This window comes from Trichomycterus rosablanca, chromosome 26, assembly GCF_030014385.1.
Source record: "Trichomycterus rosablanca isolate fTriRos1 chromosome 26, fTriRos1.hap1, whole genome shotgun sequence".
In the NCBI taxonomy this organism is placed as follows: domain Eukaryota; kingdom Metazoa; phylum Chordata; class Actinopteri; order Siluriformes; family Trichomycteridae; genus Trichomycterus; species Trichomycterus rosablanca.
The window spans coordinates 11,470,357-11,483,738 of NC_086013.1; the positions used below are offsets into that span (position 1 = coordinate 11,470,357).

Here is a 13,382-nt window from a genome sequence, read left to right on the forward strand (position 1 = left end):
CTCTCCTTCTGCAGCTGCTCGGGTGCGCTCTGCGCGTGCCGACAGTACTCCCCGCCCCGCCCCGCCCCGCGCTACGCTTTCTCCTCGTTGCGTCATCACAGAGCTAACGGGCGCGACCCAGTCTGCTGATGTAACGTTCCTTATATGGGCAGGTGGGGGTGCACGTGTTAACCGCTTAAACCAGCGGTGTCAAACTCATGTTCACCGAGGGCCACATCAGCATTATTGTGGCCCTCAAAGGGCCGATTGTAACGTATTCTGCTGAGATTGCAGTCTGTTGTTTTTCTTGGAGGCTAAATTCTGCATTTATATTGCCCTCCTTTACCACAGACACGGCCTCATAACACAAGAGACCACCGTTTTCTCTTCCTGAAGCACAAACTTGTTTTCATTTTTATTAAATTTCCTCCTTCTGCTTAATTTTCTTACTTATCTTCTTGTACATTTTGGGATTATGTGTAAATATTTCTTCACATCATCTACTGGCGGGATGTGTCACTTTGCAGGTCACAAAATCAGCATGCATTTTGAGAGATGCAGTTAATGTAGGATTTTACAGTGTATTTTAAGACAATTGTTCTGCCCTCACTAATAGTTTATCCCCCTTTCCCAGCTAGAGAGAGAGACAGACAGACAGCTCTCTTCAGAATACAGTCGGTTTATTTGCTTCCCAGCTGTGTGATACACTGTGTGCACCAGAATGAAGTAAAAATACAAACAATAAAAACAATAAAGAACTTAATACAGTACAAGCACACAGCTGTAGTCAAGTGTTACATCTGGTACAATATGAGATTTAACCAAACGTAAAATAGCGCTAACGAGTTAGCATTTTGTGTAAAGATACTAATTGCTATAGTAACGGTAACAATTGTATTTAATTATGGTAAATTTGTAACTAAAACGCTGTGATGTACTCACTAAACATTTACAAACAACTGAGAATATAAACGCCACGACTTACAGACGATGCTTCTGTATTATACTGCAAGATAATTATTTATATTTATTATTATTGTTTACATTATTACCAGCGTTCTTTTGCCGTAAAAGTCACATGGCTTCTCAGCGAAGGTCAAAGTTAGTTGCCATGACTACGATGTCGCCAGTTGCACTTAAAGGCGCAGGTGTCTCATTAAATTATAAGTGCTTCTCTGTAACGACTCGAACCATCACAACAATCGTACAGTCGTTTAAGCTCTCGCGGGCCACATGAAATGACGTGGCGGGCCGGATCTGGCCCGCGGGCCGTGAGTTTGACACCCCTGGCTTAAACCATAGGACCAAAAGTATGTGGACACCCCTCCTGCTCAGTGGCGGAGCCAGACAATTTTCATAGGGGTGGCCAGTCTGAGACCATTGCTCACACAGGGGTGGCACAGAAACCGCCTTATTTTTTAAGTGGCAAGTTGCTGTGGATCTAGTAGTGTTTGGTCACTCACTCATTTACCTATACAGGCAGTGAGTGCCATGTAGAATTACATCACAAAGACCCACATAATAAGCTTTTTATTTTTTCTCTTCATTTTCCCTGACAAGTAAAAAACTAAAATATAATAAAAAATAACCTTAACATTATGAGGAAGAATTTCAAAGATATTCCTTTGCAATACTTTATCATTTGGCTGCCAACTTGTGTGTACTGATTTTAAACCCCAGAACATGCTAGCGTGAATGCATGAAAAACAAATTTAAATTTTCTCTCAAAAATATGACACAGACTGACCAACACTATTAAGCCAAATCAGCATTGAAAATTGACGTTACTTTTAATAGCCTTCTACAATGCTGGGGCTTCTTAAAACTTCATATTTTCTTTTAAATAGGAACGCGCATAGCCCATTGGCGCTTTTACTCGTAGCGCGCCACAACTACTAATTCTTCTTCTGAAATTGTGTTGGTGGTTGACATTTATGTTGAGTGTATTACTGCACTGTTTTGGTGGAGAACTACTTGTTTGAACTGCGCTGTTGAATTGCGTCCTTGTGGGAACACCTGCGTACAGAAATGGTTCCACAAAAAAGTTGCCGGCAAAGCCGTGCTCCTGCTAAATACATCTAGATGTTTTGACTACTACTATTGCTAAGAAATGTATAAAGTACATTAGTTTATATATTTTTTTCAGGTGCTCCTGTACTTAGGGGTCACCACAGTGCATACTGCGGGCAGTTGTAGCCTAGCGGTTAAGGTACTGGACTAGCAATCAGAAGATTGCTGGTTCAAACCCCACCACTGCTGGGTTGCTGCTGTTGGGCCCTTGAGCAAAGACCTTAACCCTCAGAATTGCTTAGACTGTATACTGTACTTTCTCTGTACTGTAAGTCGCTTTGGATAAAGGCATCTGTTAAATGCTGAAAATGTAAATGTATCTGGATCTGCATACTAGACTTTGCACAGTTCTTACTTTAGTTGCCCTTCCAGACTCAACCCTCCTATTTTTTTTTGTCCAAGCTTGGGACCAGCACCGAGTGCACTGAAAAGTGCACCTCCCAATAGCTAGGCTGTTACACCCATCTCTTAAGAGGCCAATACATTTGGACCACTTGAGTTCAAACACTCATGGGCAAGGCCATAGACATGAACTAAACATTGGGAGGATACCAAATCTACTGGGAATAAGGGCTGAATGAGACAGACAGAAAAGAAATTTAAGCAGTGACCATTTTAGCAATAAAATGCTACTATATAGCACAGTTACCCATTTAAGAATTAATTACTTTTCAAACAACTGGTAATGTTCTGGCTCGTAATGTTGTAATTAGTGTTTGTTTGATCATAAGTGTGTTTCACCAATATCAAAATCCATAGACTTTGAGAAGTTTTTAATAGATAAATCTGCACAAGGGTGTAGGAGAGTGCTGGACATTAGGGGTTAGACCAAGTTGGTGCATCAGGGCAGCATGGTGGCTCCTGAGGACCTGGGTTGGATCCTCAACTTACCGTCTGTGTATGGATTTTCTCTGAGTATTCCAGTTTTCTCCCACCTTCTGAAAGCATACCAGAGTGGATTGTCTGGTTTATTTGCCCCTAGGTATGACTGAGTTTGACTGCATAATTTAAGAGCAGCTGTAGCTCAGTGGTTTAGAGTTACTGGTCTAGTAATCAGAATGCCGTTCCATACCATTGCCAGTTTGCTGCCGTTGGACCCTTGAGCAATGTCCTTAACTTTATTTGTTAAGTCAATTCACCTTGATTAATAATGCAACTGCTAAAACCATAATTGTAAAAAAAATTTTTATGTTTTGCTTTGCACTTAATTGTCATTTGAGTAACTTAACGCCTTGGCTATTAACGTAAAAAAATCTCAAACATTAATGCACAACCAATTTTCAATACCTTTAAATTAAATAAACATTATCACATATAATTCCAGCATGAAACAACATAAAACGTATTTTAATCTTGTAAAGAAATCTATTTGAACAAGGGGTTGCTTTATTATGGGTGCACATAAATCCACTTAAAATATAGCAATTCAGTCATTGTCAGTAGTCCTTACAATAAACTGTATATCAACCAACCCAGACATCTAAAAATGTTCACTGTCTTCCCAACTTGGCAAGGCAATTTTTACTTGAATTATTTTCAGAAAGTCTCTCTTTTCTATTTATTTATGCATTTTCCTCCACCTTTCATAATTTAGCGTAGTCAATCTTCCGCTGCTGAGGACCCCTGATTGCATTCGAGGAGGGTATGTTGCTGTTCACGTCTCCTCCAATCCGTGCACAGTCCTAGCTGACCCCTATTTTCACCCATGCTTTCTGCACAGGCGCCTCTATCTGCTGACCAGGGCCCTATACAGCGTTAGTCCGGTCATCCCACCCAGCAGACACGGTGGCCAATTATGGTCTGCTGCAGGCACTGCCAATTGTGCCCGCTAGATGGTGGCAGAGCCGAGATTCGAACTGAGATGTTACAATCTCGGAAGTGATTCAGGTTTTTTCCCTATTTTATTTGTACATATCCTTTTTTTCAAGCTTATATATGATATATGTTTATATATACTGTATATACATACGTACAAAGTCTAAGGACAGTTTGAAGCAAATGTATGCAATTTTAACATTTATGCAAATTGTATTTGTAATTGAACATATTCAATTACAAAAATAAATGTGGTTAAGTACTTCATTCATTTTGGATATGAACTTATTCTATAAGTATTTGGGTTTTATATTTCCATAAAGTGCATAAATAAAAAAAATAGTATTCACCAATATTTACCAACTACCCTACATCATTTGTCATTTTGGCTTTGTATATCCTTGTAGGGATTTTTTAATATCTTCAGGATAACAAAATGTGTAGTTATTTACAAAAATTATATACATGTCCTGTTGTATAAACCATCCCCACTCATTCATTGGGTGGGCCATAGATAGAAAAGTGTGGCTTTTAGCACATGAGAGGAGTCATAAGAGAGAGCATGTTACACCAGCATCCTCTGAATGATCGCAGTTGTGCACGTTCCATGGTATATGGGAGCACTGCTGCAGCGATGCCTCTGTGCCAGTGCATTTTACGTTGTCCATGACAATGGTGCCAACACCCGGTCCAAAAAAGGACTCCCCTCGAGCGGCCACGGCATCACCACAGCCCAGCAGCCTGCAAACTACTTGGGCATCCGGGAGGTCCCAGGCATCGTCACATACTGTGCCCCAACCGTGCTGGTACAGCTCTACCCTGCCCTCGCAGCGGTGCCGACCTCCTGATAGCCTCAAGGCACCTAGAGTGGGAGAAGGTAGAAACAGGGTACATATAAAAGACCAATTTAAAAGGGCATTATATTAAGAAAAAATAATATCCATTGAGCCATTTTGCATGTGTTGCATGAAATATAAGCAAGTCTTAGAATTATAATAAATTTGAGTAAATTAACAACTTTAAATATTAACTTTAGTGGATTTATTTAGTTGTAGGTAATGAAGTCATTGCCAATTTGCACCTTTTAGCTGAATCTTCCTTAGCACATAACTACCAGTCTGGGCTTATGCATTTACAGTTTTACCTTCCACTGGTTGAGGAGTGGCGATGGTTCTTTCAGTCACCCCGAAGGTTCTCGATGTATCAGGCCAGGGCTGTGAGGCTAAGCAGGAAAATAAAATGAAAACAAAACCTTGAGACTGTGTGTATTTTTCTGAGTAGTAAGTGAAGACAGTAAACGTAATTTGATGTTCTATCGCCTGTAATGTTCTCTCTGAGTAAGTGCACCATCACCCTGCCATCAGCCTACTTCCTGTCTTCTGTGGGTAGAATACGGTACTATATAATCAATAGGGGAGAAAAGATATGACAAGAGGCTGTTGTCTATGCGATACATTTGCAAAAAAACAATTTGTAGCATTTGGAATTTCTGAATTCAGCAAATTATATTCTGTACGTTTTTATTATAACATATTGTTTAAAATCCTATGTTTGTATAGTAATATTTCAGTATAGGTAAGATAATATTTTAAAAAGTCAATTCAGAAGACCAGGTTATTATTTCTTGGAAATGGACAGCATATTGCTCTAAAAATTTATTTTTTTATTTTTCTAAATGCCACACAATTACGTTTTATAACAGGGCAGTAACTCATCAACAGTCGCAGAAAAAAGAAAAATCTTTAACCAACAACACCATAATTCCTGAACCTGACAGCTGGGGTGGGTTTTAGTACATTGGGATGCAGTAAACACTGTACAGCTTGAACATTAGCCTACTTATTAAATACAGCGAATGTTATTTCTCCACATTAGTTCAACAAATATGTAGTAACTTGTAAGATTAGTATTCATATCCTCACACGGGGCACCAGTACATTTTATGCAGTTGTTTTTAACACTATAAATAGGATTAATCAGGTCTTGCTTTATAATATTTATTTTTACATCTTCCTTTTTACATCTACTTCCTATTACTGGACCACATAACCTAAAATGTATTTCCAAATGCATTTGTTTTCTTTCTTTGTCTTTCATCCTTTCTTGGAATAGTACACTTAAATGTCTGTATATTGAGTACATGCTTGCATATAGTTAAAGGCTTGTAGCTCCATGTGGCTATGCCAGATGCAGATCTTCCAGAGGGCATCAGTTAATGCTGATGTTTCCTGACAGGTCTTTGTAATTATTTATGCCTTTTAGGTCTTTGATTGCAAAGTGATACATGCTTTTGGCATATCTTTGAGGGCAGTTTTAGATTCTTCTGAGAATAGTTACAGCAAAGAGCATTTGTGAGATCAGGCACTGTTATTGGAGGTAAAGACCAGCTTACAATAAGTGTTCCAATTCATTCCAGAACTGTTCAATGTGGTTGAGATCAGGGCTGGAACAAGAAAGGGCCTACCTCAAAAGCATTGCCAAAGTTGTTAATTGTATTTCATACACCTGTTAGCAACAGATGTGGCTGAATCACTTTAACTTTAGAAGTATCAGTGTTGATGGTGTACTCTCAGGCATTTAAGTTAAGTTTTAAGATGTAAGTTAGGATTAGAACACCTGTAAATGTGAATTATACTTCTAGGTTTTGATGTGGAAGCAAGAAAGCATGTAGACATGTTTTGTGTTGAAGATTTTAAGAGGAAGATAAATGTTCAGTTCAGTGGAATGGGGGTTGGCATTCTGTATTCTAGCTGTGCTCATGCTTGGGGGAAGTGCATTAAACTGAACACTGGAACTAAATAAGGAAATAAGAGAGAGAATGAAAGCAAGAGAGAGATAGATTGTGCTTATAAAACTGCTAGATCTTTTAATGAACAGCTTAATGCCTGATAGCAGTGTATGTTATATAAATGGGCAATTTACTTTTATTCAGTTTGCTTTTATTTGTATTCCATATACACATATGAAGTACATTTGCATGATGGGAGTGTGTATAATGTAATATAATGTGTATTTTGCCTAAATTTATCAATCGGTTGCTGTTTGTGTACTCCCGAATCCACAATTATAGTTCATGTCTCCCTTCCTTTATTGGATCATTATTATATTTTAATGACACTTTACAAGTTTCAAATAGTTACAGTAATAGAACTCTTCTTGACAAGAACTACAGAGATTTCCACTGTTCTGCAGAAACAGTGATTTTATGTAAAACTATTTTTGACTCTTATTTATAGTGACAGAAATGCCCAGTAACATCACTTAAGGATTTACGAAATTATGTAAACTTAGTGTACTGTAGTTTAGGTTTAGACCTTTGCCTTAGCTTAGCTCATAAACCATCTGATCCTAATAAAACTATAGTGATAACTGATTCTATCAAAATGGAAAAATAATTGGCCAAATTGTATTAGCCATTTGGCTATCCTGCACAACATTGGTTTAACACAGGTCTTTATAGGCTGTCCGGTTACGTTTGCAAACAACTGTGGCTTCAAACAGGTAGGCTTCCCTACCTAAAATATAAATATCTCAACTATTTATTCATTCTGATTCAAACAAAATGAAAGACATCCACCTTTAATGTGGGTTTTAATTTGCCGCTCAGGTGGCGCAGCGGTAAAGTACGCTAGCTCACCAGAGTTGGGGTTTCGAATACATCGTATCAAATCTCAGCTCTGCCTTACCGACTGGGCTGGGCGGCTGCATGAACAACGATTGGCTGTTGTTCAGGGTTAGAGGGTAAGAAAGTCGGCTCATAGGTCCTCATAACTGGTGCGACTGCGGCCCCTGCTGGCTGACTGATGGTGCCTGCACAGGGCTGAGGAATAATGCTGTGTGGCCCTCCGTACACAGTGCCTGTCAAGTGTATGAACTCGACTCGTGCAGGTGAAAAATGCATCTGTACTGACTGAGCGTACCGGAGGGGGCGCATGTCAGTTGAGAGGCATCCTCAGTCAGCGGTGAAGGGTCGAATCAGTATAGAGGACGCAATCAGGGTAATTAGACACAACTAGTCTGAGGGATAAAAATTCACTAAAAAGTTAAAAGTTTTATATATATATATATATAAAATGTGGGTTTTAATTCCGTGGGTATTGTAGATATTTAAAAAAGGAATTTAGAATTATTGTAGTGTAGACCTGTAGTTACACTGTCCTGACGGGAGGTGGTGCTGCACCTTTATTACACCCGCTTCTAAGTTCAGGTGATTCATCCACTCCTACTCCTAATAAACTGATCGAAATCAAGTCAATGATGTGCCTTCAACTTTGTGGAAACAGTTTGGGAAGGCCCCTTTATGTTCCAGCAAAACTGTGTACAAAACTAGCTAAATAAAAACACTGACAATTTTCATGTGCAGATACTTTAGTGGCCTGCACACAGAGCTATTCATTTACATTTAAATTTTCAGCATTTAGCAGACGCCTTTATCCAAAGCGACTTACATTACAGTTACAGTATACAGTCTGAGCAATTGAGGGTTAAGTGCCTTGCTCAAGGGCCCAACAGCAGCAATCTGGCATTGGTGGGGCTTGAACCAGCGACCCTCTGATCACTGGTCCAGTACCTTAACCACTAGGCTACAGCTGGCCCACATTCCTGCCTAGGACCCAGTGTTTCTCAGTAAAATTTAAGGTTTTTGGTCAAAGAAGTATATGTTTAAATGATTTAGTCACAGAAGAAGACTTGTATGTATTGCACATATATTTTGTGTCCACCTTTAGTCTATCTGTCCACGTTTGACTTACTTGAACAGATGACCCCGGCATCTTCATGATGTCCACAGTTGTGCTGTTCCCAGCCCAAGTTGAAACAGTCTGCCAGGACTCTTTCAGTGCCTTCACAGTCAACGTTGTCGAGCAGGATGGGACCAGAACCGTAGCCAAAGTAAGCCAGCGGGATGGCTGCCATGGCTGGGCCGCATCCGAGCTGCCTGCACACCACCTGAGCGTTCTCCATGTCCCAGTCGTCATCACACACCGTACCCCAGATGTTGTTGTGGAAGACCTCGACGCGGCCCTGGCAGCTGCTGTTGCCACTCACCAAACGGATTGAGGGCTGCTCTAGATGGAAGGATCGAGAGGCGTAAAAGTTTGGGAACCTTCAGATGAACAACATTTTGAATTTATCATTTTTTTAACAGTACCAACACCTTTGAGCCAAAATTTTAGGACCACCAGCCTAATTTGCTGTCAAAACAGCTCAGACTTATTGGAAAATGGATCCCACAGGACATCTGAAGAAGTCCTGTGATAAGATTATGAATCTTGCTATTTGTGGTCTTCAAAACAGCTGGTCTTGACACTGTCCATTACAACCCAAGTTATCAAATCCTAAAATCAAATCTTCCCATTTAAGGACTGATATTGAGGCATAACAGTTGAGGACATTTGTTTTGGTGGTTGTTACCTCTTGTGGTTAGGGATGTGCTGGATCTAGTCGTTGTCGTCTCAGTAACTCTAATAGTCACTCCTGTCTCTAAAGGAAACAAATGAGAAAAATTGATTATAAGCTGCATAAGATGAAACTGTATAGCTATTTCATATTTTGTTAATTATTAATCGCTTTATGTTAATTACAATCATGGTGGTTCAGACCCGAAAACAATTTACACGAGGAGAAAGGATAATCTGGACAGGGTGCAAGTCCATCTAAGAGCATCATTCAGTTACAGTTACACATTTAATTACCTATTCCCTGATACAGTTGTCATTCAACCTACTGGTATGTTTAGGGTGATGTGAAAAAAAAAGAGCCAGGAAAACGTTACGTAGACATTGGAAAACCGTGCTAAACTCCTTACAGAAAGAGACTCACTCACTCACTTACTTAACTGCTTACCAAATCAGGGTTGCGGCGAAAGGAGGGTGGTGTGCTGGAGCCTATCCCAGCTTTTCAATGGGCGCAAGGCACACAGTAACACCCTGGACAGGGCGCCAGTCCATCGCAGGGCAGACACACACATACACACACATACGCACACCCATTTACTTATAGAGCAATTCAGCGTCTCCAGTTAACCTGACTGCATGTTTTTGGACTGTGGGAGGAAACCCCGAGCTCTCGGAGGAAACCCACGCAGACATGGGGAGAACATGCAAATTTCGCACAGAAAGGACCTGTACCACCCCGCCTGGGGATCAAACCAAGGACCTTCTTGCTGTTAGGCGACAGTGCTAGCCACTTAGCCACCGTGCCGCCCACAGAGAGCGACTGGAGGAATTAAACCAATATGTCATTTGTGAAACAGCACCCCCATTTGAGCCAACTGAGAAACTGCAAGATTCTAAGACTTCAGTAGAACTAGATTTTGCCTTTGATCGAGACTTGATCAGTTGAATGATACAGCAAATGAACAAGTAAATGAATCATGTAGTATTTTAAAGTAGAGGATATTTTTATACCTGCTGGAATCTCAGTATTGTTTAAAGCTCTGTAGAACCCTCTGGTCTCTGTGTTTTGAGGTGGAGCAGTTGTGGTGGTGGCCAATCCTACAGAAAAAGACAAAGAAAAATAACTTTCTAATTACTTAAGTCTTTTCTGATTTACGTTTCTGCAATAATACTTTTTACATTTTACGGCATTTAGCAGACACTTTTATCCAAAGCGACTTATAATTATGACTGAATAAAGTTTGAGCAGTTGAGGGTTAGGGGTGAGGCTTGAACCTGCAACCTTCTGCTTACTAGTCCAGTACCCTAACCACAGAGCTACCCCTGTTTTAAAACAGTGTGACATTTTGCATCAGAACTGCATGCATAAACCCACCTGTGCATATGACCCCTGCATCCTCATGATGGCCACAGTTGTGGATTCCCCAGCCGAGGCTGTAGCAGGTGGCCAGATGGTTCTCCATGCCACTGCAGTGCACGTTGTCCAGCAAGATGAGTCCCTTGCCATAACCGAAGTAGGCATTGCTGGTATAAGTGACAACAGGGCCACATCCAACCTGCCGGCATACCACTGCCGCATCCTTCAAGCCCCAGTCATCATCGCACACTGTTCCCCAGCTGCCCCGGTAGTAGATTTCCACCCGGCCCTGACAGCGGCCCAAACCACCCACTAGGCGGATTGTACCATCTCCTACTATGCGGGGAGAAAGAGGATGGTATTAATCTTCTTACTGTGACTTTCTAGGTTACAAACGTACAGTACATATACTCTGAGACGTTCTATAGTGACATTAAATGATCCAGTTCCTCAATTAAAACACAACCAGTAAAAACAAAACAGTGGAAAAAGTTATGGGCCTATATATCAGCTATCATTACTATATACTGTATGGTAGATACATTGCAGAACAACTTGAGGATTCTTTGTGTGTGTTTGTGAAACTCACGTAGACCAGAGTTCCTGCGAGCTGGTGTGCTGGGCTCCTCAGGAATTCCACGAGACCCTATTATTGTGTTACCTGTAATGATTAATAGATAGATGCATGGCTTAGTTTTAGATTAAAAATGTTACATCTGACTTACTAAATATTAATAGCTTTATTATTAATATTAAATAAAGCTAAACCTGCTGTTTTTTTAACTGATTAATGAAATTGGCTTTACCTTTGCAAATGACAGCCACATCCTCATAGTGGTAGCAGTTGTGAATGCCCCAGCCTTGGTTGCCACACTGCCTCAGGTCTCTCTCTCCCCCTTTGCAATCCACATTATCTAGAAGGATGGGCCCTGAGCCCTGGCCAAAGCGGGAACTGGTGGCCACAGCCACAGCCAAGCCACATTCCAGCTGCCGGCACACCACGTTGGCGTCCACCATGTCCCAGTCGTCATCACACACCGTTCCCCATGTACCATTGTGCTGCACCTCAATCCGGCCCTCACATCTGGTCCTGCCGTTTACTAGTCGTACTGATGGAAATGAAGCGAGATAAATATGCAGTTTGTGCTGGAATTGTTTTGTTGAAAGAAGATACAAAAGATCAACATCACGTTAGGGCAAACATTATGTTAGGGCCCCTTGTGGTGGTTTTGAATAACAACAATAATAATAATCAATGTATTTTTTTTATTTGTCTCAATAATGAAGCACAAGGTGTGGCCCCACCCACGCGAGAATGAAAGCTGTAACCAACTACCCGATCTTATTTCTCCTCTACTACTGCAGACCCCACTTCTGGCCGAGAAGAGCCATTACTAACACTCCTCCGACACTTGAGCACTAGCCGATAGCTTCTTTTCACCTTCAGTTCATATAGGCGTCCATATCGTGTGCAGAGAGTCATGCACCGATCTCCATTATCCCCCGTCTTGTTTGTATAGGTGCCCGGCCGGCCCATAACAGTGCTGCGATATCAGCACTGGTGGTCCCAACAAGTTAGATTTTTTTAAACCTTGAGGTATCATTATTAGTGCAGTTGTTGTTTGTTAATGGTTTATTGTTTTTTTTGTTTTATTGTTTACATTACTTCAGTTTCCTGCTTAATTACTAATCATTCTTACCAAGTGTAAATAAGTCTGAGGGGACATTTTCAAAATCTTGCTTTAATGTCTGTGTAAGTCTGTTTTTGTGTTACCATGCAGTCTGTTACTCATAAAACAAGAAGGAACTGCATGCCCTTGATATAATGATAGCTGATAAGAGATCTTTTAATCCCTTATTGATATGAAACGTGATTCCCAAAAATGAAAAGGAAAGGAAAAGAGAAAAAAAAAAAGGTGGCACCGTTTTGGAAAGGGGGATTATGTAAATTGAGAACAAGAGGAAGTGACCTGTCTTGGACCTTTATGTGATCTGTAATCTTCCTCCGTAGAGACTCTTGTTATTATCAGCAAATGTGTTTTTAACTAGGTTGTATCGTATTAAGGAGTGAAGACGACAGTGTTATTACAATGAGGTGTGAGAATAGACTCACCTACAGACTCGGTGTCCACTGTCCTGTTGTTACTAACTAAGAGAAAGCGAGAGAGAGAGAGAAAGAGAGAGAGAGAGAGAGAGAGAGAGAGCAAGACAGAGAGATTTTGGTCAAATTATTTGTTGAAAGGAGGTTCTTGGCCCTCTGTAGTTACTCTACTCTGTATCTACTATATCTATTTTCCTGTAATTTTAGACCTTATGAAACAGGAAGCCTATTCGGCTCAGTCTGGGCTAGCAGATGTACATACAGCATAGCATACAATCTAAACAGTATGTGTTTGCTGAGTTATACTAAATGGGCAAAAGTTTGTGGACACACCTCCGTACCGAGTTCAGGTATTTTAGCCACACCCATTGCTTACTGGTGTATAAAATTAAATATAAACTGTTAGGTATTAACATTTGTTAGCTAGTTTCTCAAAAGTCATTCAAAGTCCTGTCCCTTAAACTAGACTAGAACTTAACCAGGAGAAGAATCATTCGTTGAATCTCGTGCACGCGGCACCCAGACCAGACACCAAGTCAAAGTATGAATGCCTTAGTTTATTAAAATAAAACAGAGTTTTTATAAAGACCAGAAAAGTGTGTGTGTATGTGTGTGTGTGTGTGTGTGTGTGTGTGAGAGAGAGAGAGAGAGAGAGAGAGAGAGA

The 13,382-nt window shown here is 40.6% G+C and overlaps 1 protein-coding gene across 1 annotated transcript; it reads right to left on the reverse strand.

The window, feature by feature from the left end:
* Positions 1-4,412: 4,412 nt before the first annotated feature.
* LOC134303728 (scavenger receptor cysteine-rich domain-containing group B protein) lies at positions 4,413-13,087 on the reverse strand. The gene is made up of 8 exons (XM_062989199.1): positions 13,060-13,087; positions 11,424-11,726; positions 11,207-11,278; positions 10,636-10,950; positions 10,307-10,358; positions 9,277-9,359; positions 8,616-8,930; positions 4,413-4,726 (listed from the first exon to the last, which is right to left on the reverse strand). Exons 1-8 carry the CDS (start codon positions 13,085-13,087, stop codon positions 4,413-4,415), a joined length of 1,482 nt encoding a protein of 493 aa, XP_062845269.1.
* Positions 13,088-13,382: the final 295 nt, after the last annotated feature.

What these genes read in the sequence shown, in the direction of transcription:
- LOC134303728 (XM_062989199.1), bottom strand. Translation starts at nt 13,087, where the DNA reads ATGGGTGTGGCTAAAATACCTGAACTCG. An exon ending in TGCAGGGGTCATATGCACAG is followed by an intron (nt 10,359 to 10,635) that starts GTGGGTTTATGC and finishes CTTTTTCTGTAG; the next exon opens with GATTGGCCACCACCACAACT. An exon ending in CACATCCCTAACCACAAGAG is followed by an intron (nt 8,931 to 9,276) that starts GTAACAACCACC and finishes CCTTCCATCTAG; the next exon opens with AGCAGCCCTCAATCCGTTTG.